General features: G+C 40.5%; 1 protein-coding gene across 2 annotated transcripts; it reads left to right on the top strand.

Annotated features, from left to right (window-relative positions):
• The first annotated feature begins 545 nt into the window (after positions 1-545).
• Positions 546-26,482, top strand: ranbp10 (RAN binding protein 10). 2 transcript variants are annotated; one of them, XM_026366008.1, is made up of 15 exons: positions 546-882; positions 10,195-10,306; positions 12,787-12,839; positions 18,287-18,454; positions 18,588-18,610; positions 19,282-19,466; positions 20,193-20,305; positions 20,571-20,679; positions 20,794-20,942; positions 21,053-21,269; positions 21,652-21,791; positions 21,887-22,038; positions 22,578-22,689; positions 23,255-23,396; positions 23,652-26,482. In XM_026366008.1, the coding sequence occupies exons 1-14, from the start codon at positions 684-686 to the stop codon at positions 23,383-23,385; spliced, it is 1,863 nt and encodes a 620-aa protein (XP_026221793.1). In that variant the 5' UTR covers positions 546-683; the 3' UTR covers positions 23,386-23,396; positions 23,652-26,482. The 2 variants fall into 2 exon arrangements, with proteins under 2 accessions (XP_026221793.1, XP_026221794.1); XM_026366009.1 differs by having other exon boundaries at positions 547-882; positions 21,890-22,038.
• Positions 26,483-27,221: the final 739 nt, after the last annotated feature.

Here is a 27,221-nt window from a genome sequence, read left to right as displayed (position 1 = left end):
GTAGCGGCGTTTCCATGGTAACGAGAATGGAGCACTCAGCAAGACCCCACATAGTAGTCCGTGGTGCGCCTAATTAAAAAGTTGGATATTAAGTTGTATATTAAAGCGTCAGCTTTTTAAGATATATAAAATATGTGTGTATTTATTTACATTAACACTAACTACTGCTAGAAACAAACATATGATAAAACATATCAAACAATAATTGTCCAATAATTACAGAGTAAAGGTGAGCTGTAGCTTCAGTGAAAAGCTTGACTTACAAATATTACACTGTGTTTTAGAAATAGTAATATTAATGCTAATTTAGATATACTGTAAGTAACGTGTGTGTAATATAATGACGATTATATGTCATAAAGTTTAACTTTAACTTATTTAACTGCCGAAAAACTACATTTCCTAGCTATCTTTGTGAGTGAAAGCCCCAAACCAGGATGCCGTAGTGGAGCTGTGTAGTCGTTTCTAGAGACATTAGCACAGCAGCGGGCATGCAGCTGAACTACAGTACCCACACGGCTCTGGTTTCGCCTACAGTACATTCTGCTGCTTATCCGGGGATGTCACACTGCTGCTATTTTCTCTCCTCAGTCCCTCTCACTCTCAGCCTACAGCTCCAGCGGACTGACACGGGGCTTTGGATAGAAAGAGACGAACAATAAGATACAAAAGAGAGGCCAAAAATGGCAGAGCTTGGAGCGGGAAGCCTGTCGTTAGGGGATCCTGCTTTTAATTACCAGGAGCACGAGCTGAACGAGCGGCTGAAACGGCTCTACCCGGCTGTGAACGAGGAAGAGACCCCTTTACCCCGATCCTGGAGCCCCAAGGATAAATACAGCTACATTGGGCTGTCACAGAACAACCTGCGGGTCCATTACAAAGGTTAGAGAGCTGTCACAGCCCTGATGGGTCTGAACAAGTAGTCGTATCAGGAGAGGGTCTCAGCTCAAAGCTGTCACTGTGTTATTGCGGAGGGGGTCTCTCTCTCTCTCTCTCTCTCTCTCTCTCTCTCTCACACACACACACAATATGCGATTATGGTGACTGTGTGTGTGTGTGAGTGTGTGTGTGCGTGCAGTCCTGGTAAATCTAGTCTGAGCTGCCTCTCCTGTCCTATAACCTTGCTTTGTTTCACAAATGAGCAGAGGAATGCCCAAATGGGTGACAGTGAACTCGCTAACCCTGACAGTTGGTCTCATTACCACCACACTGAAATTCACCTTCAACAACACGGTTCTCCTTTGTTTATTTACCGTTTGTGACGTTATTTGTTTGCTGTAAACTGTTCATCTGACGGCCTCCATAGTTTGTACTGGAAGGAGGCACTGGCAGCAATAACGACGCACAGACAGGGGTACGCCAGTAAGCTAACTAATGACATTTAACAAACATGCGCTAGCTAACAGCACGCTATCTCTTAAGCAAATACAATAGTTAGCCTTGCGGCTAGTTAGCTAACGTTAGCTAACCTAGCTGTTTCTTGTGACTAACAGTGCATTAGAAACAGTAGGTAGGATAAGCCTGCTACGTAATGGACGCGAGCCAAACTTGCTAACCCTTTACAATGTAGGACAGTGTATAATGCTGCAGTTGTTCAGTTTTTGACAACAACAAGCAACAAAATAGAAGAAATTTTGCATTGTTGTGTTTTCTCGCGTGATTTCAGTGGCACCCTTAGATAGATAAGCTATCTTTTCCACAATCCACATATGAGTCTTCTAGCCTGGAAACAACCGGTCCAACTCCATACATATCTGTAAATGCCCTGATCACCACAACAGTCTCATGTCCAACCCCTAACCAAGAGGCAGCAAGCTCGCTCTTCACAGCTGCTGTGAGGCCTCTGCGCATTACATTAGGCCACATGGACCAATATTGTCCTAAATGTATAGTTTCGACATACAGTTGTCACAATAATAACAACGCTGGTTGTCAGACGGCACACTCAGTCACCTATTCGGGTGGTTAAAGCCTGTCAGTGCCGTCTGCCGTTATTTTACGTGTGCACCTCCTAAATCAAAACAAGGTGACATCTGTGCGAAGTCTTGATGTCTGTTTTTTTTGGTTGGTTGGTTTGATTGTTTGTTTTTAGGCTTATTTTTCTTCAGGCGACCCGTCAGAACAGCCCCCCAGAAGCAGCATAGCTAGTCCCGTATGTCAGGCTCAGGCTGTGAGAAATCTCCATAGAGGCACTGCAAGGCCACTTTGGGGCCTGTTGGCTGTTTACGTCAGTGAAACATGCAGAGGATGAGAGGATGCAGCCAGGCTGTGCAACCCATTTTCAAAAGCTTGGCACAAATGTTGTAATTGTTTGTGAGAGAAGGCCCATCGTTTGTTTAAATCAAGACTACAAGGCAGATAAATCCCACAGATAATTTGAATTGGTAACTCATCAGGTATGTGCTAATATGCAAATAGGTCACATTTGATAGATTTATCAGTGATGTAGATGTGACAATGCATCATTTCTTTCATGTAATTGACTTAATGTTGATTTCTACTGTGACAAAGGTTGATTCATTTCACCTTCCATAATCATTGTTATTTAGATCCTGGCATTCTGACCTTGTAATTGGCACAACATAATGGATGTGGTCTTATATTTCTTAATGTGAGACATGCCAGTTCATGTTTGGATTATGTAGCACATTAGCAAAAGTCTTTATGTCTATGACATGTGTACAGATTAAGTGACACTGCACAATTGTTCAGAGTTGACATATAAATAGGTCTATTCTGGAGTGTGTAGGATAATTTCGAGCTCCTGCTCTGTTCCTTCACCCTTGTGGTTTGAATGCTATTTTAGCCAGTGTGCCAATTTTCTCTGTTCAAGGCCACACCATGTCTACCTAGACTGTTAGTGCACAGGCACAGATTAATCTACAGAGTTTCAGTAACTTTGTATATACTGAAATGCATATAAACAACATTATGTCTAGGCCTGACTATATGTAGACTGTGTCACAATCTTGTACAATATATTTCAAGTAGCAAAATAAATGGAAATGTGAAAATAGAACCATCCCAACCAGTCTGTTCTTGGTCACAAGTCACAGCAGACAATCTGTGATTTTAAATAAAAAACAGACCAGTTAGTTAACCAGTTGGTTAACTAAACTAAACCAATGGAGTAGGTAAAAAATAGAGTATGACTGAAGTATTTACTTCACTAGTTAGGGACCAGTTTTTAGCATTGTAATCAACGTCATATCATGTGATTGATATTTATCACAAAGAATTATCGCATGTTTTGTGGATGATATGATACAACACAGCCCTGGTTTTGACTTGGTGCCTAAGAATACTCCAATATGAGTGACTAAATTTGTTTCCTCTCCCTCTTTGTCTAATGGCCAATAGTGAATATTTGATGGATCTGTCAGTGACTGAATTAGTCTTTATAGCTCAAATAGTGAAGGTGAAAAGTGGGCAATCACTTTTTTTCCAAGAATTAGAGAAGACACCACTTATGTGATATACTACAACAAATGAAGAAGGTCGTTATAGGTCTTAATGAGGTTTGTACACTTTTCAACTGGTAGTATTCACTGCTCTTATTGAGCAAACTGGTCCAGTTCTCTCAGGTTGGTGCCTTCTTCCAACTGTAAGTTTAATCTTTTTCCCTAAAAGATCAGGACTTGTAGCAGGTGACAGAATGCTCCATTGTTTTCTTCTTATCCATTCTTTTAGTGTAACAAAACTAAAATGTCCTGATATAGGTTATTTCATATCCAATTAACAATATAGTTAATTATTTCTTATAAATTATAACCATAACCTCTACCATGAATGAACCATTTTTTATTGCAATATCACATGTATTTGATTTCTATTTTGCTTTCAAAAGTGCGCTCTTCTGATAGTTGGCTAACTTTTCTAATCATGCCTTTTTGCTAATCATTATATTGTTAAGCTGAAAGGTGTTGGTCATAGTGACTTGTCAGCCATGTTTTGTTCAGTTCTTTAAAGCTTCAGTATATACTGCATCATTTGTCTCCATAGATGAACATGTTTATGCATGTTGATGCATATACGTGGTCATAGATTTTGGAAAAGACTCTGCAGTCTGCATGAACCCTCAAACAACATATATTCTAGATTGGAGTTGAAAATCAACACATAACATAGGAGAAGACCTAAATTTAATGTAAATACAAAACTATATAAGGACCAAAATATGCGCATTTGAAGTTTTCTGATTTGTTGCTCCCAAGTGGCCAGAAAAGAAAGCAGCTTTAAGCTTCTACATTTGTGACAGCTCTTCACTTCAAATTAATTGGATTATAGTATACCTTCACCTGATATGAACCATAAGTTGCTGACTGTGAAAAGTGATGTACTTCACAGTCTGAAAAAAGTAACAGAAAAACATCACTTCTCACATAAATAAGACATGCAATCCTAAAGTCCACTGCGGACATCCTCCAGTCCTTGGCTGTGCCTTGAAAGTCTGTCCTTGAAAAGCACAAACATAATACTGTAGATGACAAAGCAAGTCTGACAAAGTGCCAAGCTTGAAGACAAAAGCGTTTGGTACAATTATACAAGGACCCCATTGCTCATAGTAACAGCCCAGTAGCCCACAGTCTCAGAGCTGCCTGTCAGGACACCTATGGCTAGTGCAAGTTCATCAAGTGTGCTCACTTAAGTTACAGCTTACCCACAGTTTTCAGACATTTCTCGTGGTTGCAATTCATTTTTATCCACTGAGGTAGAGTTTTTTGTTTTTAGTTGTATTTGTCCATTTGTACAAAATTATTATTAACCCAAGAGAGAAATAGGACTCGGGACACTGTTTTATTTAGCTACAGCAACCTGTTTTAACCTGCAGTGTATTATGTTATGATGCTATTCACAGGCCAATGTCATCGTGCAGCATTGACTGCTGAATTGGCACCTATGTGTTATGTCCAATTATGTTTAATTCCAAACACAATCATTTGTTTATGTGATAAAACCAGAAATTTAAATGGGCTTGATCTCTTTTGAGTATTTAGAATGGCATGCCTGTCAGTATTTTCAGAGAGCAGTCAGGACCTCTCAGTTCATCCCACACAGCCACAAACGTACTAACACGGAGGGGCAGCTGTGGCTCAGTGGGTGGAGTGTGGTGTAATGTATCGCAAATACTGTTCAATGTAGAAGCGTCGTGAGGGTCAGCGAACATCAGTAGCTCCCAGTCAGGAGGCCAACACCATGCAGGATCCTCAGCATGCCCATGTACAGTAACTGCACTCAATACTTGTTCGGTGCTCTTTTTTCGTGAATTACTGAATGTATGCGACTTGGCATGGAGACGATCAGCTGTGGAACTGCTGAGGTGGTATGGAAGCCCAGGTGGCTTTGATAGCATCCCCCAGCTCGTCTTGGGCCTGGTGTCTCTCATCTTCCTCTTGACAATATCCCATAGATTCTCTATGGGATTTAGGTCAGGCCGGTTTGCTGGGCATTTTAGCGCAGTGATTCCATGGTCATAAAACCAGGTACTGGTGCTTTTGGCAGTGTGGGCAGGTGCCAAGTCCTTCCTGAAAATGAAATCAGCATCTCCATAAATCTTGTCAGCTGGGGGAAACACGGAGTGCTCTAGAATTTCCTGGTAGACAGCTGAGCTGACTTTGGACTTGATAAAACATTAAGTGGACCAACACCAGCAGATGACACAGCTCCCCAAATCATCACTGACTGCGCAAACTTCACACTCTGGACCTTGATTTCCAAATGAAATGCAACATTTACTTTAATCTGAAAACCACTTGACCACTGAGCTATGAGCTAGGTAAAATGCTTCTGATGTTGTCAGTTGTTCAAGAGTTGTAGCCCATCTCCTGGATACGTTTGTGTGTCGTGGCTCCTGAAGCACTGACTCCAGCTGCAGTCCACTCATTGTGAATCTCCCCCAAATTATTGAATGGCCTTCGCTTCACAATCCTCTCAAGGCTGTGGTCAGCCCTGTTGCTTGGGCACCTTTTTCTGCCACACCTTTTCCTTCCACCTTACTTTCCATTAATATGCTTGCCTACAGCACTCTGTGAACAGCCAGCTTCTTTAGCCATGACCTTTTGAGGCTTACCCTCCTTGTGGAGGGTGTCAATGACTGTCTTCTGGAAAACTGTCAAGTCAGCAGTCTCATGATTGTGCAGCCTCCTAAACCAGACTGAGAGACCATTTAAAGGCTCAGAAAACCTTTTCAGGTGTTTCCAGTTAATAAGCTGATGTTTGTCACCATGAGCCTACAACATTAAACTTTTTTTTTTTTATATTAAAATTTTCTGCGATAGTGAATTTTGGTTTTCATTAGCTGTTAGTCATAATCATTCAAATTAAAAGAAATAAACAGTTGGAATATATGACTTTGTATGCAATGAATCAATATGATATACACGTTAAATTGCATTGCTGAATAAATAAACCTTTTGATATTTTCATTTATTGAGATGCACCTAAATTAGAAGTAAGAACTTGATGCATCTTTGATAACTTTAACTTTAAAAATGAATAATGATTGACTTTAGCTGATTCCTGTTGTTAAACTGAACTCTGTGATGATGAGTTTGTCTCTAGGTGAGGCACTTTCTGGGTACGCACAAAACATCCACAACAAAAGCAAAATTAAGTCAGGACAGGGTCAATGAAGGTCACAGAGCAATGACGAAGTATTAGAAGTGGTGACGGCAGTGTCCCTGGGTTTTCTTTTCAGAATTTTTCATATTATGTCATTCCATACAAATATGTCTCTTTTGATTAGTATAGAAATAAGCAACAACACACTAAATATACACCAGCTGCTGGTTACTGTACAGGTGTACTTAACATTGGGATTATTTGGGCTTGTGTGCCTGAAGTGGCTGCCCACGATAGGGGTAGAACAATACAACCACAGATAATAATTTTTTTCATGATGTGGATGATGTATTAGTTGTTTTAACTCAGTCCCGCATATTTGTTTGTCGAACCCACCACATTTATAGAACAAACAATAAGCCTTGTTTTTTTACAGCAGACATTTTGACCTACCTTTCCAAAAGCAGAGTCACATTTACAGTGACTCTGCTTTATTCAAATGACCCAGTAAGCCATGATGCGCACTATCGGGTTTCTTAACTGCAGCACACAGGCATTATGATTTTCAGTGTTACATCTGTCTGTTTTTTTATACTATAATGTGGTAAAATGTTGAGGAAAACATGGTATTTTAGAATTTGATAGCTTGACAGATGGAAACACTGAAGTATGAGTGTGAGGAAAGAACTGTGCAAGTTAAACTGAATGAATGAAAACTGAATGTTAGTGATTGTGGTGAAACACACTGATGCCACAGTTTTTAACCAACTCTGTTATCTGCTTCAAATATCCAGTATCTCTTCAGTTATTTTAGTGATTTGCTACAGCTTACATGCAATTTTTATGGCCACTATGGTTGTATCCTTTAATTCCTACAGGGTCTCTTTACTTTATTACTGACATACTGAAGCACTAGTCACACTTCAGCTGCTGCTGTAAACAGGATGACGCAAGGGCAACTAGTGCTGTGGCTTTTGATGCACTAGTTGATGAACTGATAGATATTGCACTTTTCTCTGCCTGCAGGTCAAAGATAGAACCTTCCTCTTAAGCAGTTAAAGGGTGACTTCACGTTTTTGTTTTTGTTTTTTCAATTTGCTTCCTATGGTTCTAGTTTGGTCATAGTCATAGGAAGCAAGTTGGGGGGGGAAGGCAGGTCATCAACCTTTGATCTTTGACCTCTGGTGGAGAGGTTTTTATGTTACATAGAGGCTGAAATGTGTGACAGGGCACTGCCAGTGCTGTTTATTTGACAGTTTTGCCATAATGCTTTCACACCCTTAGACAGATTTTCCAACTCAGCTGAATTATTCCTTCTGATAACGATAACATCTCTGAGTTGTTTCCCATTTCCCATCTATGCAGACCTGTTGATCTACTGTGAACTTGTTTTCATGAGAAGTGGCTAAGCTAAAAATAGACGGCACAAATGCTGCCGCAACCATTGGGCCAGACAATCGCACACATGTATGCTGGTCACTTGTATTAATACATTATGACATGCCTCGGGAGTGTATTAAAGAGCAGAATTGGATGTTTTTGCAAATGGTGGTTGCTGCTATTCTAGTTTGTATTGCTTCAGTTTCCACAAGGCTTTGAGTTCATGTGAATATTTTATTTCAGTCGTCTTCTGGAAAAATCAAATGGACTAATTTGAAATCAGCTGCAATCAAGCTCAATGTTTAATCCTAAGAAATTGTATATGATGTGATGAGTTCATAAATTGGAAAATCACCAACAAGTCTAAATGATACAAAAAAAATTAAAAATAATCTGTCACAGTTTATTATAGATCTGAACATTAGGCTCAGATTCAGTTAGCTGTCATATTTGATCATTACTATAGTGTATGTCCTGCGTGTTCCCAGCTGGAGCTTCCATGCTCTGTCTGCCTCTGAAAGACACACACAAACAGCAACAGCCTCAAGGTGTCTGTTGACAGCCAGCTGCTTCGTTTAAGGTTACAGCAGCCCATCTACATTTGCAACGTACTTGTACGCACACATACAAACAGATATCACAATGACTTGTTATGTGTCACGACGTGGTGAGTAAATGTAACAGAAAGAGATGCACATGCTTACTGTTGAAGCTGGACTGAGTTATACAACACACTAGTGAACACAGTAGTCTCTCTCACTCTCTGTCTCTCTCATGACCCGAGGGATTGCATTAGCAGCCATCTGAATATAGAATGACAGAAAGTAATGACTGTTGTGCCTGAATATAATTGGTCCAGTCTTAGTACAGGAGCCCTTTGACCCTGTTGAATACAACTTTGTCACTCTGTAGTCACTTTGTAGACTCTGTTATCTTTACACACACAAACATAAAAATCTGTGCCACGTATAATGTCATTATAGAGAAGTTACACAGTTGGAAGAAGATCAGTCCTCTCTGAGATTCATCTAAGCCTGACTGATCACTATATTTCTCTGTGTTTCCCAGTAGATCAAGCCAGCAAGTTAAATGTGGTTGTCTGATGTGTAAAGTGATAGGATGTCCTAGAAAGGTGGAAAAGTGATATGACAAAGAGGTCGTTCATCAAACACTTAGAAACATGGGATAAAAACAATTAAAATCGGAGGAAAGAACAGTATATCAGTAAAGTCACAGCCCTAACCTAACATTGTCACATAGCTGACAAGTGATCCCCACCAGTATTGCAATCTGCTTTGGCTTGAAGACAAAGCAGTCAGGCTCTTGTCAGCTGGCAGCCTGTGTGTTGTGTTAGCTCCAACTTCACCACTGTACCAGATTTACCAAATCTGTTCTGTGAGGTTTATACTTTTATTCTGGTTCTCTACTGAAATAATTTTGGAGGATTTACAATTCCAAAAGCTGCTTATATTTTTATAATGGGCCTTTATGCAGTAGCTCTTTTCACTCTCTGTCTCTAACGTTTTCTTAAGGCTCTCCTTACCCCCGGCCCACTGCATTTGATTGGTCTGCTGACCTGAGTGGGTCGGTGCAACTGTGTCTGACTGTTTTTACTAAGGGGCCGCAGAAAGTCCTGTGATGGAGTCGACAGCGATTTATATTAATGTGTGATTTCTTCTACATACGTAGAATAAGCAGATTTTTTAGAACTTCTGGGTTAATTAAAATAGGCACCTCTCAACAGTGAAGTTACAAAAAAAAACACACAATTTATATCAATATGACCCCTTTAAATTCACGACAACAATTCGGAAATTGAGAGAATGCATCATGCCCACTTACGAAAACAGATGAGTGTGGGTTGAACACGAAATCTTCCACTGTTACATATGAGAATGTCTTTCTTCTGCAGTTTGAAGCTATACTTGGTTGTTGTTAGATCACTTTACGTCATTTAGAAGATGCTAAACACACATTGGTGCCATTATAAACAAATCCAAGTGTACTCAGTGGACAGTAGAGTGAACAAATGTGGGATTTTTGCAAGTACTTTACAGCTGGCATTGCCTCTGCTGGTTTGGGAATTAACGTTTGAGTAAAACTGTCGGCCTGCTGTACCAGCTTTGGCACAGCAGGCCTAATGTTACACTAATGCTCCATTTGCTGGTTAAATAATAGCGAATGGAGCTAAAGATGCTTTGTAGATACTACAAAACTTAAGTCCTTACATGATTTTTGCATTTCTCCTCTCAGGCCATGGTAAGAATCACAAGGATGCAGCATCAGTGAGAGCGACACACCCAATCCCCGCTGCCTGTGGGATCTACTACTTTGAAGTCAAGATTGTCAGCAAAGGTCGAGATGGGTACGTTGATTTAATTCAGGCTATATGTGTATGTGTCCTATGGTACTATGCTATAGTAACCATTCCCTAGCCTCAGATCAGTCAGTCAGTATTTTGCTCGTCACACTGTCATTATTCACAAAATAAACTAAAAGTGCATTAACTGCTCTAGTTTTTCTTTATCTGTACTCAAGTCTCAGCTTCTTGTTTAGGTTCATGGATCAGTGCACTGGCATTTTTCTGAGAATATTATCAAGGGAGTCAATCTCATGCGAACAAAGTCCTCATCAAGCAAGGTTTTACTTGTATTACCTCACACTGATTTCTAGGGCTGTTGTAAGCTACAATGAAAGCGCAGACTTACTGCAGCATGCTATTACTAATATGCTCAATGTTAGTTGATTCTTATGTTAGAATTTAAGTATCTTACATGCTAGCATGTAGGGATGTCATGATGCCGGAAATGTGGTAGTCAGGTCCAATGCTACTGAACTCCTATGATACTCTATACCAATTTTGATATCACTGCATGCAATCATTTTACAGTGTTAAGTACCATGCTAATGCAAAACTAATGTCCCAAATGTTAGCGTTCATCATGCTTGGTAAAATACCTTTTGACCATTTTGCATCATATGATGAATGATGAAGTTGCAGTAACGAAACTTGGCCACTACACCAGTGCCACAGGTCGCTGTTTTTACAAGCTTGGATACAGTGACACCATTCAGTTGTTCAGCCAATGTTTGCCAGTGCCCACTAATGTATAACAGCTAAGTAGGCACAACAATAAAATTGCCAAAAAACAAAAACAAAAACATAATTCCTATAGACCGCAACCATAAAACACCCAGGATACCTCCAACAGGAAATAAAATTAATTACCACTCTTCATATTCATATTCTCAATCTGTGGTAGTTTTATACTATAAAATCTTGAAGCCTAGAAAAGTGAGTTCTATTTGTGTGACATCTTTACATTGTAAAGTCGAAAGGCTAAGTGAGAACATGTGGAAAGGGTCAGCTGGGTAAACATATGCAGTGAGATACATAAAGCAGCAGCAAGCCCCACAAAACATTTTCACTGTATTACAGCACCTTAGCAGTTCATCTAGAGTCCAGTCTATCGTGAAACTGTATTTTAATGGTTTCAGGATAGTTTAATGGTTCATAGGATAGTTTAACATAGTGTGACTGTATTTACTTCCAGGATGTGTCAAACCTTTCATGATGTGGCTGTACTCTCTTTGCTGTTCTAGATTATTCTGGTAGGGTCACTGTGGTAGGGTACAAATTTGCAATTTGAATGCTGCTTAAGCAGCATTTCTCTCACCTTGAGTTTGCACAACAACACCAAACTTTATATCACTTGAGTTTCATTGCCAAACACAACAGTTCCTCCAAAGATGTCGCAACCATACAGTGTAAATAAGTCAAATTATTTCCCTTTAGCTGCGATCAGGTGGGACTGATGGCAGTGTTGATCAGTACCAGTTCTAGTACAACAGGTGTATTTACTTTGCCAGATGTTTGGATTCCTGGTTTTCCAAATTAACCTTTTGACCTGTATTTTGCACTAGAACCAAAATCCTCTTCTATCCTCCCCAGCAAAAGTCTGAGGTTACACAATATACTCCCGGTTCCAGTTGAGCAGCTCAGTTGTGATTACACATAATGGAAAGGAGCAATTAAAGACAACGGCAACCTGGTAGTGTCTGTGCGCGTAACTACGGTACTGTAGACAGGAAAGCATTCCAAGTCAACATAGCTGCCTGCGTTGAAGCACTAGACTGCAGTGCGACTGCAAGGAGAGAAGTACTTAACAGCATATTGAATTCATATTTAAGCTCCAACATGAAAATAATGACATACAACACATCACAAAGACTGCACCATGGACATTCCTGTCATTCTTACACTGCAGATAGAAGCGGTATGTCAGGAAATGCTGCCATGACATTCCACCATAATAACATGTACCGTGTGATTTCTTGGTATTACCACCGAAACTGGGCTATGAACTGAAACCCAAAATAAACCCAAATATGATACAGACTTCCAAAAGCAAATAAAGTCTCAATAGAACCACTTCAGCTCTCAGCCTCTTTAGCCCCATTTGGAATGTTATGCTGTAGCTGTTGTGCACATTTTTATTGTTTTCAACAAGCATCTTTTGACATATTTGTGGAACCAGCATAAAAAATTCACCTCTCATGGCCACTTTTGATGTTTAGACTTTCCATCGGTGGCAGTTTACTTTGCAATAAGCAGTGCACACATTTAGGACCTGAAAGGAGATCAAAGACAGTGTGTTCAAAGTTACCTTTGCCCGACACTTATCAAAAGGTGATTTAGAACTTTATCTGAATATTTTCCAATATGAAATTACTCCAGGAATCAGAAGTATTAAATGACTGTGCATCTGTTTAAATGGATAAAGGAGCATAATTCATAATGTGTAAAACCGACTGAAATTTGAATTTTCCTTCTCGCGTGTGCAGGTATATGGGAATCGGTCTATCTGCCCAGGGAGTCAACATGAACAGGCTGCCTGGTGAGTACCGTGAATGATATTGCCATAATATAAACACTTTGGGGTTTGGACAGATGACAATAGTTAAACAGATCGATGCTAAAATTAATTTAAGGACATCACAATGGACTGCTGGACATCAGAACCTATTGAAGCAGGGATAGTGGAATAGAGTCTGTGGTTGGAGCAATCAGCAAAATGAGATAAAATAAAGGTTCCCAAGGCTGGTCAACATGAATAGATTGTATGGCAAGAACTTGATCATGCTCACGCTCCGCACTAACATTGGCTTGCTGGACAAGATCCAACATTTCAGCCACTTAGCAATCGGTTCGAACGAGCTCTTTGGCAGGCTAGGAAGAAAAACATTCTGCAGCGCTCTCTCCTTTTGTTCAGTTGTGGTTACATGCAGGACAGTGTGCGCAGTACAAATAAGCAGCTCTGGAGGGCCTGAACCTTTCTAATTACTTACTGGCCCTGGGTTCTCGCTCTCTGACTCCACTGGGTCAGATTGCAATCGACTCTGCCAATACTGTAGATGTGGTTAGTTTACTTCACACTTTACACTCCAGGATCAAATAGTGTGTTGTCATCATTGTAAACGCTGGAAAAGAGTGGAATATTAGCACTTAGTCATTGTTTTCATTCAGACTGTAGATATTTTTAGAGCTAGTGTATTGAGAGGTAGAGAGGTAGAGAGGGAGAGAGGTAGAGAGGTAGAGAGGTAGAGAGAGAGAGAGAGAGAGAGAGAGAGAGAGAGAGAGAGAGAGAGAGAGAGAATGGATGGTAGTTTGCTGCATGCATGTGTGGAGTTTGCGCAGGTTATATAAAGTAGATGAAAGGAAAGATGAAAGTGACGAGGTGGATTTTGAGGATATGTGGAAAAAGCTGGAGAAGTGTCATCTTTATGGGATTTGAGGATGAAAGCAGGAGCAGATGAGGATGTGTGGCATTGCTACTGTAATTGGATGTGGTTTGTGTCTGAACAATTTGACGTCTGCAGAAAGAACATGCTGGGACATGTCACTGAGCAGTCGCATGGATCAGTGAGAGACGATGATGACTTGGGCTTGTGGTCTGACCTCAGTCTAAAATAATTTACTATGCTTCTCACTTTGTACTTCTTAATTGCTCACGTTGTAAGAATAGTGTACACAGGACATTTTTGTTAATGGGTTTTTTTACATACAGAAGTGTTGCTAGAACAGCTTCAGTGTGCCTTGGGTTTCATTCTACAAGTCACTGATCTGGAGAAATGAAACATTCCCTATTAGGTGTTTTAATGAAGGTACTGGAGAGCGCTATCTAACACATTGGTCCAAAATCTCTTATAGGTGAAGAATTGGTTTGAGATCTGGTGCCTGTGAAGCCATAGCATATGATTCACATAATCTTCATACTTATCCAACCATTCAGTGACCCCTTGTGTCCTGTGGATAGGGACATTCTCATCCTAAGAGGCTGATCCCATAAGGGGAACCATATGGTTAATAGATTTCATCACAGAATAAAGTTAATCACTCTGAACAACTTTTGTATTGATTTGTGGTGACCCTAACCATGCCAGGAAAAGTCCCCCACAGCATAACAGAGCCACCAGATTTCACCAAGCATTTATAGTTATTTCTTTAATTTGTGATTTAAGATGTAAGCGTGTGATTTCACTTCATGAGCTATGTAAAAAATAACCAGTTAATGTAAAATTATCCTCAGTTGTTATTTTAAATGATTAAAATTAATTAATTATAATTAATGTAAGTGCTAATTCTCTGGATACCCCATAAACAGGTTCTCTGTAACTCTGTAATTATTACAACACTCATGCGAGCAAGATGGCTTCATTTCCTGGCACCATCTTTGTTTTTCTAGAGAAGAATATCCAAGACTAAAATTTAACCTTTCCTAGTCCAACATTGGTTTGTTTTTGATTTGGGAAATTCCTTCAGTGCTTTAAAATGACTCTACAGAGCTAGAAACAATTACTGCTTTACTGAATATCTGGAAGGTTAGCAGTGTGACTGAGATGTATATAATACACAAGCCATGAGCTGTAATCGTAACACAGAGCTATGCAAAGGATGGATTAAACATGGCTGAATTCTGACCAATAGCACAGTCTACTGCCACGATTCAGAGAACAACGGCACAGTCTGACAACAATGATCCAAGCTTTTGTCTACTCACACTTACTGTTTATTGTACACTTGCTGTGCACGTTGCCAAGAAAATGGCGAGGCAGACGGTCACATGATTGGGTCATTCGCTGCTGTTATTACAGAATGGATTCGGAAAATGATTTTAAAGCACAGAGGAACAATATGTTTTTTGGCCCGTTGCTACAGACTCTCAGCAAACACCACACGTGCGCACACACAATGACATCTGTGAATGGTTCAGCGATCTCTGATGACATAGGAGGAAGCGTAGTAGCCATACAGAAGCTAGCAGCCTGTTCTAAAACCCCTTACCTCTCCCAACCAATCAGACCAGTTCTTTACTCTGACCAATCACATTGTGGAGTTTCCAGGCTTGTCTGGGACCATTTGATCTGCTTATTGACTAGTCAAGATCTGTCCGGTGGCTGACGTTTGTGGAATGCTGTGGACACTGGGGCAGCCAGTTCAGCAGACTCTATACACACACACACACACACACACACACACACACACACACAAAGATCATTCTTTCCCCTCTCTTCTTGATTCACGTGTCAAATGTCACACAAAGGGAGGAACGGCGTGGAACAGTGTTGCATTGACAGTTGTGTTTTCCAAACCTGCTCACACATAACTTGTGAAAATATTTTTGGTTGCTAGGGTTCCACTACATGCAGTGTGTAGAGTCTATAGCCCTGGTAGACACATTACTGATGATTGCCTTAACTCTGACTGACTCATTGTGTTTGTGTGCCTGTCTTCGTGTATCCTGAACACAGGTCATGTCCTATATCCCTCACTGAAATGTGTCTGAACTCACTTTAATGCTCATCACATGAACTTGTGTGTCTCAGTTTCTATGTATGTACCATATATTTGTGTGTGTCCCTCAGTAGTACAATGTTCTCCACTGCTGACCTCTGCGTCTGATCCTACCGTGGAGGCCTGCCCATTTCATTAGCATGTTGGAGCAGTGAGCCTGGCTTTAGAGGCAATATCTCTGTCAGCAGATTAATCTAATACCTCACAACACCCACACATACAGAAGCATATACACATATGCACAAAAGGACGCGCAGAGAGAACAGTATGCACTGAAGTTAAAAGAAACGTGATGCTTAATTCACATACTGTAAATAACAGCGCTATAAGCATTTGGCTTAAGTTGATACTTAATTAAAACACGTACAGATCCGCATATACAACTACACATCTAATATCTCGGCTCTCCGACGACCTAGTTTCACTAACCCTGCTTTGCTTTTTGGCAACAACAGACAGGCTGTGATTGAGGATAGACACTGACGGAGCAGCAGAGGGCTGCAGCTAAACACTCTCAGGTTCTTGTCCCTTTCAGCTGGGTCAGTACAGGAGGAGACATTTATGAGAAACTTTGATTAGAACTAAACAGAGTGAAGGCTGGTCATCTAAACAACTGACGTTAGCAACTAAAGTGATTTTCTCCTGTTGCAGTGTGTGTTCCTCTGTGCCAGGTCTTGTTTTGTAAAGGAATCCCAGTGTTGCGATGTCTTTGAAGATGTATCCATTCATTTGCGTTATTAAACATGACACATCTAGTTTGGTTTCACTAGACTGAAATTAACTAAAACGCGTCTTGTTTTCCTCGTTAGACAGCAGTTAGATTGAAAGTTATCCCGCTAATACATGTTTGCTCATGTGTCTTCTGCACTGTATTGTAGCTTTAGGGAGCATACAGGAAAATGTCTGCTGTCAGCTCACTGTTGGAGTGACTATGTTTCTCTTGGATATACTGTACACGTGCAACCTTGCAGGGATTGCTTTACAGCCTTTTTTGTAAAGTATATCTGTATATAAAGGTTGTCTGAGGTCAGACTATACTGTACACTGGCTTCATGTTCACCTTAGAGCTACTGGCACCTAATGCTGCACGCAGATCTTCTTTCTCCTCTCCAGTGCTTATTTTGAGATTTGTTGTTTGAAATGATTGATACATACCGGACATAAACAACACTCTCCAAAAATCCTCTTATATCCTCCGAATTTAATTGAACTGGTGTTTAAGCAGCAATGTTTTTAGTTTTCTGCTGTAATAAAACATCAAGTGAATATAAACTTCAGAAATGTTTAGTCTGTGTTGGCAATTTACCTGTTTTCTGCTTTCTGCAAATGTAACACTAATTAGAGGTAAAATATGAACTGATGCATTTAAATTAATTCATTCCAGCTGTTCTTTGTGTTTAATGCTAATTAGAAAATGTTAGCATGCTAAGAAGGTGAGAATGGTAAACACAGTATCTGCTAAACAACAATATAGTATTGTCATTGTGAGCATGATGACGTTAGTATTTAGCACAAAACACAGACCGGTTAGTATGACTTGTATAGAATATCCATACTACATACTATAAGCAGCTTTTTTAGTATCAAAGATAAAGAATAGCGTTCTCAAGACATTGATGGTTACTAGTTCCCACAGTGCACTGCACCAGGAAAATGGAGAAACTGAAAATAGATTATGGGTGGTGGTAAAATAGAAGATCTTTAAAAACCTGCATTCATTCACATTTTCTTATGTCCATTACATCTTGCTGGGCCACTTGAATAGAGCGAAGCCATTGTTAATTCCTGTCCTTTCATACAAGTCAAAATGTCTGATGCTGAAAAAAAAGGCCATTTCTCACTGTCTCTTTTGCTATTTGTACCTAATAACATAGTTATTTTCTGGAAACTTATTTTGAAATGACTACACACCCATAAAATAAAGCACTAGCCGATATATTCATCAGTATACAGAATCTTCGGCCAGACATATAAACATGTCAATAAACTCTCTAAATTCCTGCAGCACAAACAAGAAATTAGGCAAATCATGACATCCTCTTCTCTTCTCCCCTGTGTACTCTCCTGGTTCATCCGTCTGTGCTGCTGTTCCTGTTGTCAGTGACTCACCAGTTTCTTTACATAGACAAGATCCTCCTGCTGGTCATATGTGGCACTGCACCGCTTGCCAGAAAGTCAGAAAGTTTGTGTGTGTGTGTGTGTGTGTGTGAGTGAATTTTCATAAGAGGCCCTGCAGGCAGTGGTAGTCAGATGGGAAAATCTGAGCAGCAGAAGTCAGTGAGTAACTGTCTCCCTTCCCTTACCAGCAGCTACAAGAGCGATCTCAAGCAATTCACCTCGCCTCAAACGCACCAGTGGAATCAGAAAGTGTTTTATCCCTTTTATCAACCTTTTCCAGTTTTAATCACAGTGGTTTGAATACCAACACATTTTTCACAAGGGGTCAAGTATGAAATAACAAAACTAATCCTAATCCTTGTCCTATTTTAGGATGGGACAAGCACTCATACGGTTACCATGGAGATGACGGCCACTCCTTCTGCTCCTCCGGGACTGGCCAACCATATGGCCCGACATTTACCACGGGGGACGTGATTGGCTGCTGTGTTAACCTCATCAACAACACTTGCTTTTACACCAAAAATGGCATCAGTTTAGGTTGGTGATCGTGCTGTGTATTGTACATGTGCGTTAGTGAGTTAACACAGTTTTAAATTATTTGTTTGAATGGATACATTCTGTTTATTGTTCATATTTGCTTAAATGATTGTTTGTCCCTTTTTTCCTTTAGGTGTAGCCTTCACAGACCTCCCTGTAAGTATCCATGATTAAGGATCCCTTAAATTCCTTTTATTTTACATGTTATAATTGGCCACCTCCTATTGTTTTAGAGGAAAATGTTATTGACTCTCCAAATTAAACTAATAATACAATGCCAACGCACAGCATCCTTATTATAACATTCCTGTAACTGGAGTCACCGACAAACTGTATAACAGGAAATCAACAATGCCAGTCTATATCTAATTACAGCTTATGCTGGCAGTTGGCTTGGAAACAAACTTTTTTTGCAATAAGTGGAACATTTCCTTGAAAAAACTGCCACTTTAATGGTTTTACAAAGTAAATTGAATAGAACAGGAAGTAAAAATTACAGTGGCTACAAAAACAGGCAGTTACCAACCACTGTCAAACATAAACGGCATTCAGCCGGGTGTCGGTGTTAATTTCATAGCCTGTTAGTGGTCACACCAGCAGACACATATGTAAACGATGGAATCTAAAGACATCTGGTAATGTTTGCCCTGTCAGTCAGTTTTACAGCAAAGTAACAACTCAAAGCTACCTAGACACGAATACATCAATATGGAATTCAAGATAAATAAATATACAAATATACAACTTACTTGATGCTAATAGCCTTTAAAACTGTGCAGGAATCAAATGATTGATTCAACATTTTTTATGTTTTTAACATCTGCCAGCCCAACCTGTACCCCACTGTGGGCCTCCAGACCCCAGGTGAGATCGTAGATGCTAACTTCGGCCAGCAGCCATTTGTGTTCGACATTGAGGACTACATGAGTGAATGGCGCGCCAAGATCCATGGCATGATCGCACGCTTCCCCATAGGAGAGAGGCTGGGAGAGTGGCAGGCAGTCCTGCAGAAGTAAGATTCAGAAGCAGCGTCACTGTTTGTGGCACTGGTTTTGATACTATACTGTTACAGTACAGATCTGTCTCCTGGTTGGGAAGATGACAGTATGTAGCAACTCAATGAACCAGAGTGGAAAATGTTACAGAAAATGTAACAAAAGAATTGTACTTTATTAGCGTGTAGATCAGACTGCAGGCTTTTAGTGTAAGTGGAGATGGAAGATGACTGCTGAACACCACAAATGTATGATTATGTTTTCATAACTTAAAATTGCACCTGCAAGTATTTCTATATAGTCTTGGTACAGATGGAAAAAATAATGGCACAGACAACGAGCAAGATATCTTAGCTTTTATTCCCTGCTACACAATAGGTTAAGCTTCAAAACACTAATGAGCCAATATTCTACGCTACGTATGTTATTAAAGGTAGTCAAATAGACCCAGAGGTCAAATACGGTAATTTGGGGCTGCTTTGCTGCCTCTGAGCCTGGGCAGCTTGCCGCTGTGGCAGGGTGAGTTTATCAAGGTATGCTACCATATGATGTCAGGATGGCTGTCTGTAAGCTGAAACTGCAGCTGTGAAGAAACAGTGACAGTGATCCTAAACCTTAAAGTAAATTAGGTACAGTACAGTTAGTAATTTGGGAGTGACCAATTTTATGATTAATTTATGCAGGAAACCACATTAGTTTCTTTCTACTGCACTGTAAACCATTTTTTGATCTTTTCTGTTCAGCATGGTGTCCAGCTATCTGGTGCACCATGGGTACTGTGCTACTGCAACAGCCTTCGCCAGAGCCACAGAGACCATGATCCAAGAGGATCAGACATCTATAAAGAATAGACAGAGTGAGCAAACAAACAGCTACATGTACACTGATGTCATTTAACTGCATGTTCCAGGCTTTGTGTTCTTAAAAACCTTAACTAGCTGACATAAAGAAAACTGCTTTTTACTATAGTTTCATTGTAGTAATCACTTTGACATTGGAATAATAGACTTATGCACTAATCTATTAATGATACACTAGCTTCTATCAAATCTTGGCTGTCAAATCATTGTTTACCTTGATTAATGTACTGTAAATATCATCTTCTTTGTTTTGTCTAATAGGAATACAGAAGCTGGTGTTGGCAGGACGGGTGGGCGAAGCCATAGAAGCTACTCAGCAGCTTTATCCCGGCCTGTTAGAACACAACCCCAACCTACTATTCATGTTGAAGTAAGCTGGCATTCAATTCTGTCTTCACCATGGCTGTTGTGGAAGTGAAGCTTGCTGTGATATGTTCTGTTCAAATGAGTCATTGGCATGGCACCCGTATGCTCTGCACTTCAGGTGTCGTCAGTTTGTGGAGATGGTGAATGGTACGGACAGTGAGGTTCGCTGCTTGAATATACGATCCCCCAAGTCCCAGGACAGTTACTCCGGCTCACCCAGCCTCAGCCCCCGCCACGGAGCCAGCAACACACACCTGCACACCGGAGGTACGAATGCAGACACAACCTGATCCAGAAACCCAAAGAAGGAAATGTTAAAAAAACACCAACCAAAAACAATGATGCACAGACATTTCAAGTAATGTGTGTCTTTTCAGGAGCAGACAGCCCTACCTGCAGTAATGGGGTGACCCCCCCCAGCAAATCAAAGAGGCACGGCGGCACCAGCAGCAGCAGCCTCAAATACCCCAGTGCGTCCTCCTCCGCCTCTTCCTCCACCTCCTCCTCTCCCTCCTCTGTAAACTACTCTGAGTCCAACTCCTCTGACTCCACCAAGAGCCAGCCACACAGCACCAACAGCACCCAGGAAACAAGGTGAGAAGGCCTGTCAGTCTGTATAGCAGGACAGGAAACCCAACACTTTCGGGTGAGAGGTTTCGGTACAGTTGATATATAACAGCTATGGTGCAGGATGTAGGTACTGGTTGGAAAAAGTATTTTCAGATAATAAGCTCAGTTCAGAGTAGTGTAGAGTCAGTGTCAGTTTTTGGACTACTTGTGAACTCCAAATGAACCAGTGGCAAAGATCGTTGTTACCACTTTGTTTACATTGTTATTTTCTTCATCCTTCATGTTGCTTTCCTGTCCTGTGTGTGTGTGTGTGTGTGTGTGTGTGTGTGTGTGTGTGTGTGTGTGTGTGTGTGTGTGTGTGTGTGTGTGTGTGTGTGTGTGTGTGTGTGTGTGTGTGTGTGCGTAGCGACAGTGAGATGGAGATAGAAGCAGAGCACTATACCAATGGGATTGTTGAGGGTTCCTCAGCACGAATCATGAATGGCACATACAAACACGAAGAGATCCTCCAGCCAGACGACAACAGCATTGGCAACGGGGTCACAGGTACACATACACACATTTTCCCCTGTTTCTTATGTTCAGCTTTTCTTGTTTATGTCCCTTGTGTACTTTAGCTGTGTGTGTGTGTGTGTTGCCAGTAGATGACGCTTGTAGTAATGGCAAACAGCTTTGTGGCGGAAACCAAGCGGCAACAGAAAGGATGATCCAGTTTGGACGGGAGCTGCAGGCGCTCAACGAACAGCTGTGCCGCGAGTACGGCAAGAACGCCACACACAAGAAGATGCTACAGGTATACACACACACACGCGCGGCTGCACATGCACACAGGGCTGAGCACAATAAACAACTGTGCTGCAACAGTTGAAAGTGGTGCCAGAACTGGGCTGGAGATATCTCCTCTGTTGGCACCAGTCAAAATCCTGATCTCGGTATGCGGTACACGCTTCAGGAAATGGAGCGTCATTTGATTTAGTATGGGCTGTAATAAAAATAAGACGCTGCTATCTTTCAACAACTGGGCCAGTTGTTTCAGTTCTCCACTGCACAGGAGAAGGCTCAGCTACTAGTAGCTGCAGGGTATGTCCTCTGATTTCTAAGCAGCCACTCTGAAAACAAGAGTCTCTGGGAAACTGTACTGCACTGTTTTCTGTTAAGTTTTTAACATTCCAAAATGTTATGATAATCATTTTAATTTTTGTAACCACCAGGGGGCAGAAGTGATAATACATATACAAACATATCAATTCCAGAGTCATAATGTGATGTGGAGAATATGCTCTGCAGTGTTGTACAGTATTCATTGTATAGTCTGTCTTTCTGACTTTGTAGGATGCATTCAGTCTGTTAGCGTACTCAGACCCGTGGAACTGCCCCGTTGGCCAGCAGCTGGACCCCACGCAAAGAGAATCACTCTGCTCCGCACTCAACAGTGCCATACTGGGTAAAGACACAAACACAGACAGTTTGCAGCTTCCTGTTTTTACCTTCCTGTCGCTGTTTCCAGCTAAAATGTCAAACAGGAGCACAGACCAGTAGCTCACCAATGTTACTTCCATGACTCAAACTGGTGACAGGCCAAAATGAAACGAACAAAATAAATATTAGCATAGGGTCCTTCTCTTATTATACTTACTTACGGTTATTTGTCTTGTGCCTTGCTACTCTCTTACAGTATTTCAAAAGAGTACAACAGGATAACACAATACAAACACTTCGGAAAATTACACAGTTCCATAACAAAAGGAAAATTTAATGGATTATCTCCTCTATTTCTATTGAAACAGTTTTTTGTTCGTCCAAGATTATAACCACAAACAGCACATTTTGAAGCGTGAAGTAAGCTTTGACTAAAACAGTCTAAGCATTGCAATTGTCCTTTAACAATAGCAGAAAAAGGCAAAAATACTGGAGACTGTGTCCTTTGATGATAATATTTAGACACATGCATCTTCACACAGACTCTTCACATGTTGCACCCCTGTCCCGCTGTATTTTTGTTGCTCCAGAGTCTCAAAATCTGCCGAAGCAGCCTCCGCTGATGTTAGCGCTGGGTCAGGCCACAGAGTGTGTTCAACTGATGGCCCGAGTCCGGTCCGGTTCCTGCTCGTTTGCCAGGATAGACAACTTTTTGCACTAGCCCAGGTCCAAGTGAGTAATCAGTGATGGTGTTTAACACATTCACACCATGGATCTGAACAGCAGTTTTAGATGGCTGTTGTTTATTATATGTTGTTGTCGATGATGTGTTTATATGGAGAAAATGGAAAAAAAAACATTTTAATCAAAGGGAATATATAATAATATATGTGAGCAGTATATAGTAAGCGGTTCAACAACATTCAAGCAAGCTGTTTGCCTAATTCATTCATTACCTTGTTTAGATGATTTCCCATCTCTCCACAGGTTAATGTTAAGTAGCACTGAGAGAAGGCATGTCCAGCAAGCAGTTGTCATGGCAATGGAGGAACGAGCATGTGTGTAATTGGTGTGTTTGGCTGTCTGTCAGACCGAGCCAGCAGCACAGACAGAGGGGAAGAGAGACAGAAAGAGAGACAGAGAGAAGAAAGCTTCCTTTTAATTTAGTATTATCCAATAAAGAAATGTGTGACACTATTTAAAGATAATTAATTATTATTCTGTTTATCTAGCCTTTTTTTTTTTTTTAGTTCCTTTTTTGTCAGTTTGTTGTGCTCACCCTGGACAAAAATTGTAATGCTCCTTTTATTTTCTCTTCTGTTTTGATGGGTGGATTTTGATTCCCTACAATCAGTATTGTACTTACATTGTTGTTGTTGTTCACCATATCATAAACCACAATACCCATGGCTTGGTTACGCATCTATCCCCATGACATCCCCATGGTAATATGTGTATTTCAGAACACAGTAGTATAAACTCTGAGCCTTTTATTTCCCAGACATATATACTAGGAAGTGTATTTATGACTTGAAGTACAAAATGGAAGGAGAGCTAACAACTGCTTAGCACAAAAAAAAACACCATTTTATTATGTAAAGCAGATCATTAGCTCTGATCAAGGCTGATGCAGTGCAGTACCACTGGTATAAAATAGAAAATGAACTAATATTAAACAGAAACGAGTCCCTAGATTGTTCCTGAAAGTTTGGTGTCTGTATTTTGTTGCCTCCTTTACCCATAGTTATGTAATGTTGAGAATAAAATCCTGTGAGCTAACAGGTCGGTGGCCAAAGAACAAGACATCCTGAAAAACATCACCTGTGTATAAAACATAATTGAAGGGCCTCTGTGGTGGCGAACACTGCCAGTAACCAGGGGAAAAGGGTGATGACAAGGGACTCAATTGGAATATTAGAGGTGTTGGAGCCTTAATTTCACTCTAACGACCACAGCATCAACCAATCAGTGATGTGCTTGCAGGTGGCAGCACTCAGCCCTCGCTGCACCTGCAACACCTGCTCTCAGGACCGAGTCTAACACTATTATCATAGTCACCTTGATGCCAGCATAGAGAAAATCAGTATCAAAGGCAGACTAACAAGCACAGCATGTGTACGGCTAAAAGTCAAGGGTCCCCCACCCCCCACGCCACCCCGAGGGATTTCATTACCTCAGTCTCTTTTTGTTAATATAGTCCACATTCTGAGTGGAGTGGACGCTGTTCAAAAAAATAAAAGTGCTGAAGTCATATACCACCAGGAAGGATTTTAATAATACCTTTTGTGATAATTAAGTTGTTTTTTCCTTTTGTTTGGATTTCAAACCAGTTACAGGATGTGAAAACCAGTCCTGTATGATGGGGGGGGGGGGGAGCCTACAGGCTCTTCGGTTTCTCTCAAACTTATTAACACTGACTTGAGTATGTTTTTCTTGTTATTGTCTAAAAGTCAAATTTATAGATGAAAATCACAAGATTGTCCCAGAATGTTTTTCTGCCTGTATAAAAACAACATAATGAGATGGAAGAGAAGGATCTTTTAATAGTTTGGGCTCGATGCCGGCCACCATGAGATTTACACACAGATTATTGACTTGTGAGTCTAGATTTACCCCTTAGTCTTAGTAAAGAGGCAGGATCAGGAGAAACAGCTAGTGTCAGCTGGTTATTTCAGAGTTACCTCAGAGAAAAGACACTGACACTTTTTTTTTTTTTTTTTGGTTGCTATAGCCAAGAGGAAGTAATGGGCCTGACTTGTGTTTTGATCATTTGATTCATTTTTTTCACAATTTATCAACTCTTGTGTATCTTTTCATAAGATTATTTCATTCAGACTGTCCTGCTTACTTGTCTAATATTAGACATGTTAGACAGATTCAATGTTTACATTTATCCTTGTGCACATTTTGCCTCATCCCTCACTTTTGTTTTGCTCCATCATCCCCTTAGTTCTATCTAAAACATGTTTTAGGTCTTTTTGGTTCTACACACTTATTTTCCACCAAATGGCTGTGACTGAATGTTGTCTGAGTAGTGACTGCTTTATTGTGACCTGGCAAATGGCTCGCGGATCCACCCTGAAGTGTATATCACCATTTATAAGAGAACTAGGGGAAACATGGACTGCTATAACACTGAAGATCTGTATGCAGTGTGGGGTTTAATACAGGGTATATGTGGTCAGATTTTTTTTTTACTGAGCTGGTTTTGAAAAACACCTTCTGCTATAATAGGAACTATGCTAATTACTACACATACAGTTGACACACGTCATGTGCTTCTCCAGCTATAAAGGACTTCTGTTACACACACTTGTACGTGGAAGAACAACCTCTGTTGCACACCCGTAGGGAACAAGTCTCCCAGCTATCCTTTGTGTTTGAGCCTGGGCTGCGTCTCAGCACTGTTACCACACACCCTTCCTCTCCTCCCTGTAAAGACATAGCCACTGCTGTGTGATCAGTGATTGTTTTAAGGAAGGGAGGGATGTGAACAGCTTTGCAAATGGGCCCCGAGGCCTCTGAAGCCACATGGACTTCTTCTGCAGAGGCCAGATAAATGCATTTAGGCATCGCAGACAAGCTGTGCACAATTGACTTCTGTAATGATTTTAATTTCATCTTTTGACTTTTAAGTTTTAGCCAAAAAAAATTGTGAAATGAGTGACCCTCTACTTAGCATGACTTTTAAAACCTGTAAAATGATATTAAAAAAAAAAGGAAAAATGATAATTGAAAAAATATCTATGTACTGGAAACATGTTTAAAAAGAAATATTGTATTCTGTTTAATTTTGACAGAATTATTTTTATTAAAATACACCCATAAGCATATGATTCATCTCCTGTTTTTATTTGGTGTGTTTCTTATTGATTTAATAATTTCCTTCCCACAGCCCAAAGTCGTTGAGGAAATCATGATTAAATACTACAAACTGCTAAACAGGAGGATAAATTACCTGTTCACACTGGTTTACTGAATGAAACACTGTAACATGTTCCCTCCGAGAAACAACTGGGAGAAAGATGGATGCCATCAGTGTTTGGCTCTCGTTATCTAACACATGAGGCAGTGTTGTTGGCTTGTGTACAGTGCAAGTGCGCTGAAGTGATAATTGTGACATTCCAGTGAGAAGTTGTCTTCACAAAATGTCAAACGAGTGTTAAACAGTTACTGAAACTACAGCCTCTGGAGGATTTATTCTAGCATTCCTTATGTTCTTACCATGAATACCACAGTGAACTGCCATCACGGAAAAACTGGACTCAAGGGCTATTCTTAGGTTTTTGGCCATTGTGCATGAAGATATTATTGTGTGGGGTAAAAGGTTAAGTGTACACATTCTTCATTTTCCAAAGTGAAGTGTGAACTGTCTTGTACTGATCTGTTTTACAGTAGCTGGACAGCAGATGGCAGAAGGAGGTTGAAGAATACATTTCTCACAGCACTGAGAGGGATCTTTGATAAGAACATGGTAATATAGTATTAAATCTGGGCTCCCCTTAGTATCGCTGTTCTCTGTCATTTATATTCTGAATTTGTTGCAGCCACATCCAA

This window comes from Anabas testudineus, chromosome 6 (assembly GCF_900324465.2).
Source record: "Anabas testudineus chromosome 6, fAnaTes1.2, whole genome shotgun sequence".
Classification (NCBI taxonomy): Eukaryota; Metazoa; Chordata; class Actinopteri; order Anabantiformes; family Anabantidae; genus Anabas; species Anabas testudineus.
This window is presented reverse-complemented; position numbering and strand designations above follow the sequence as displayed.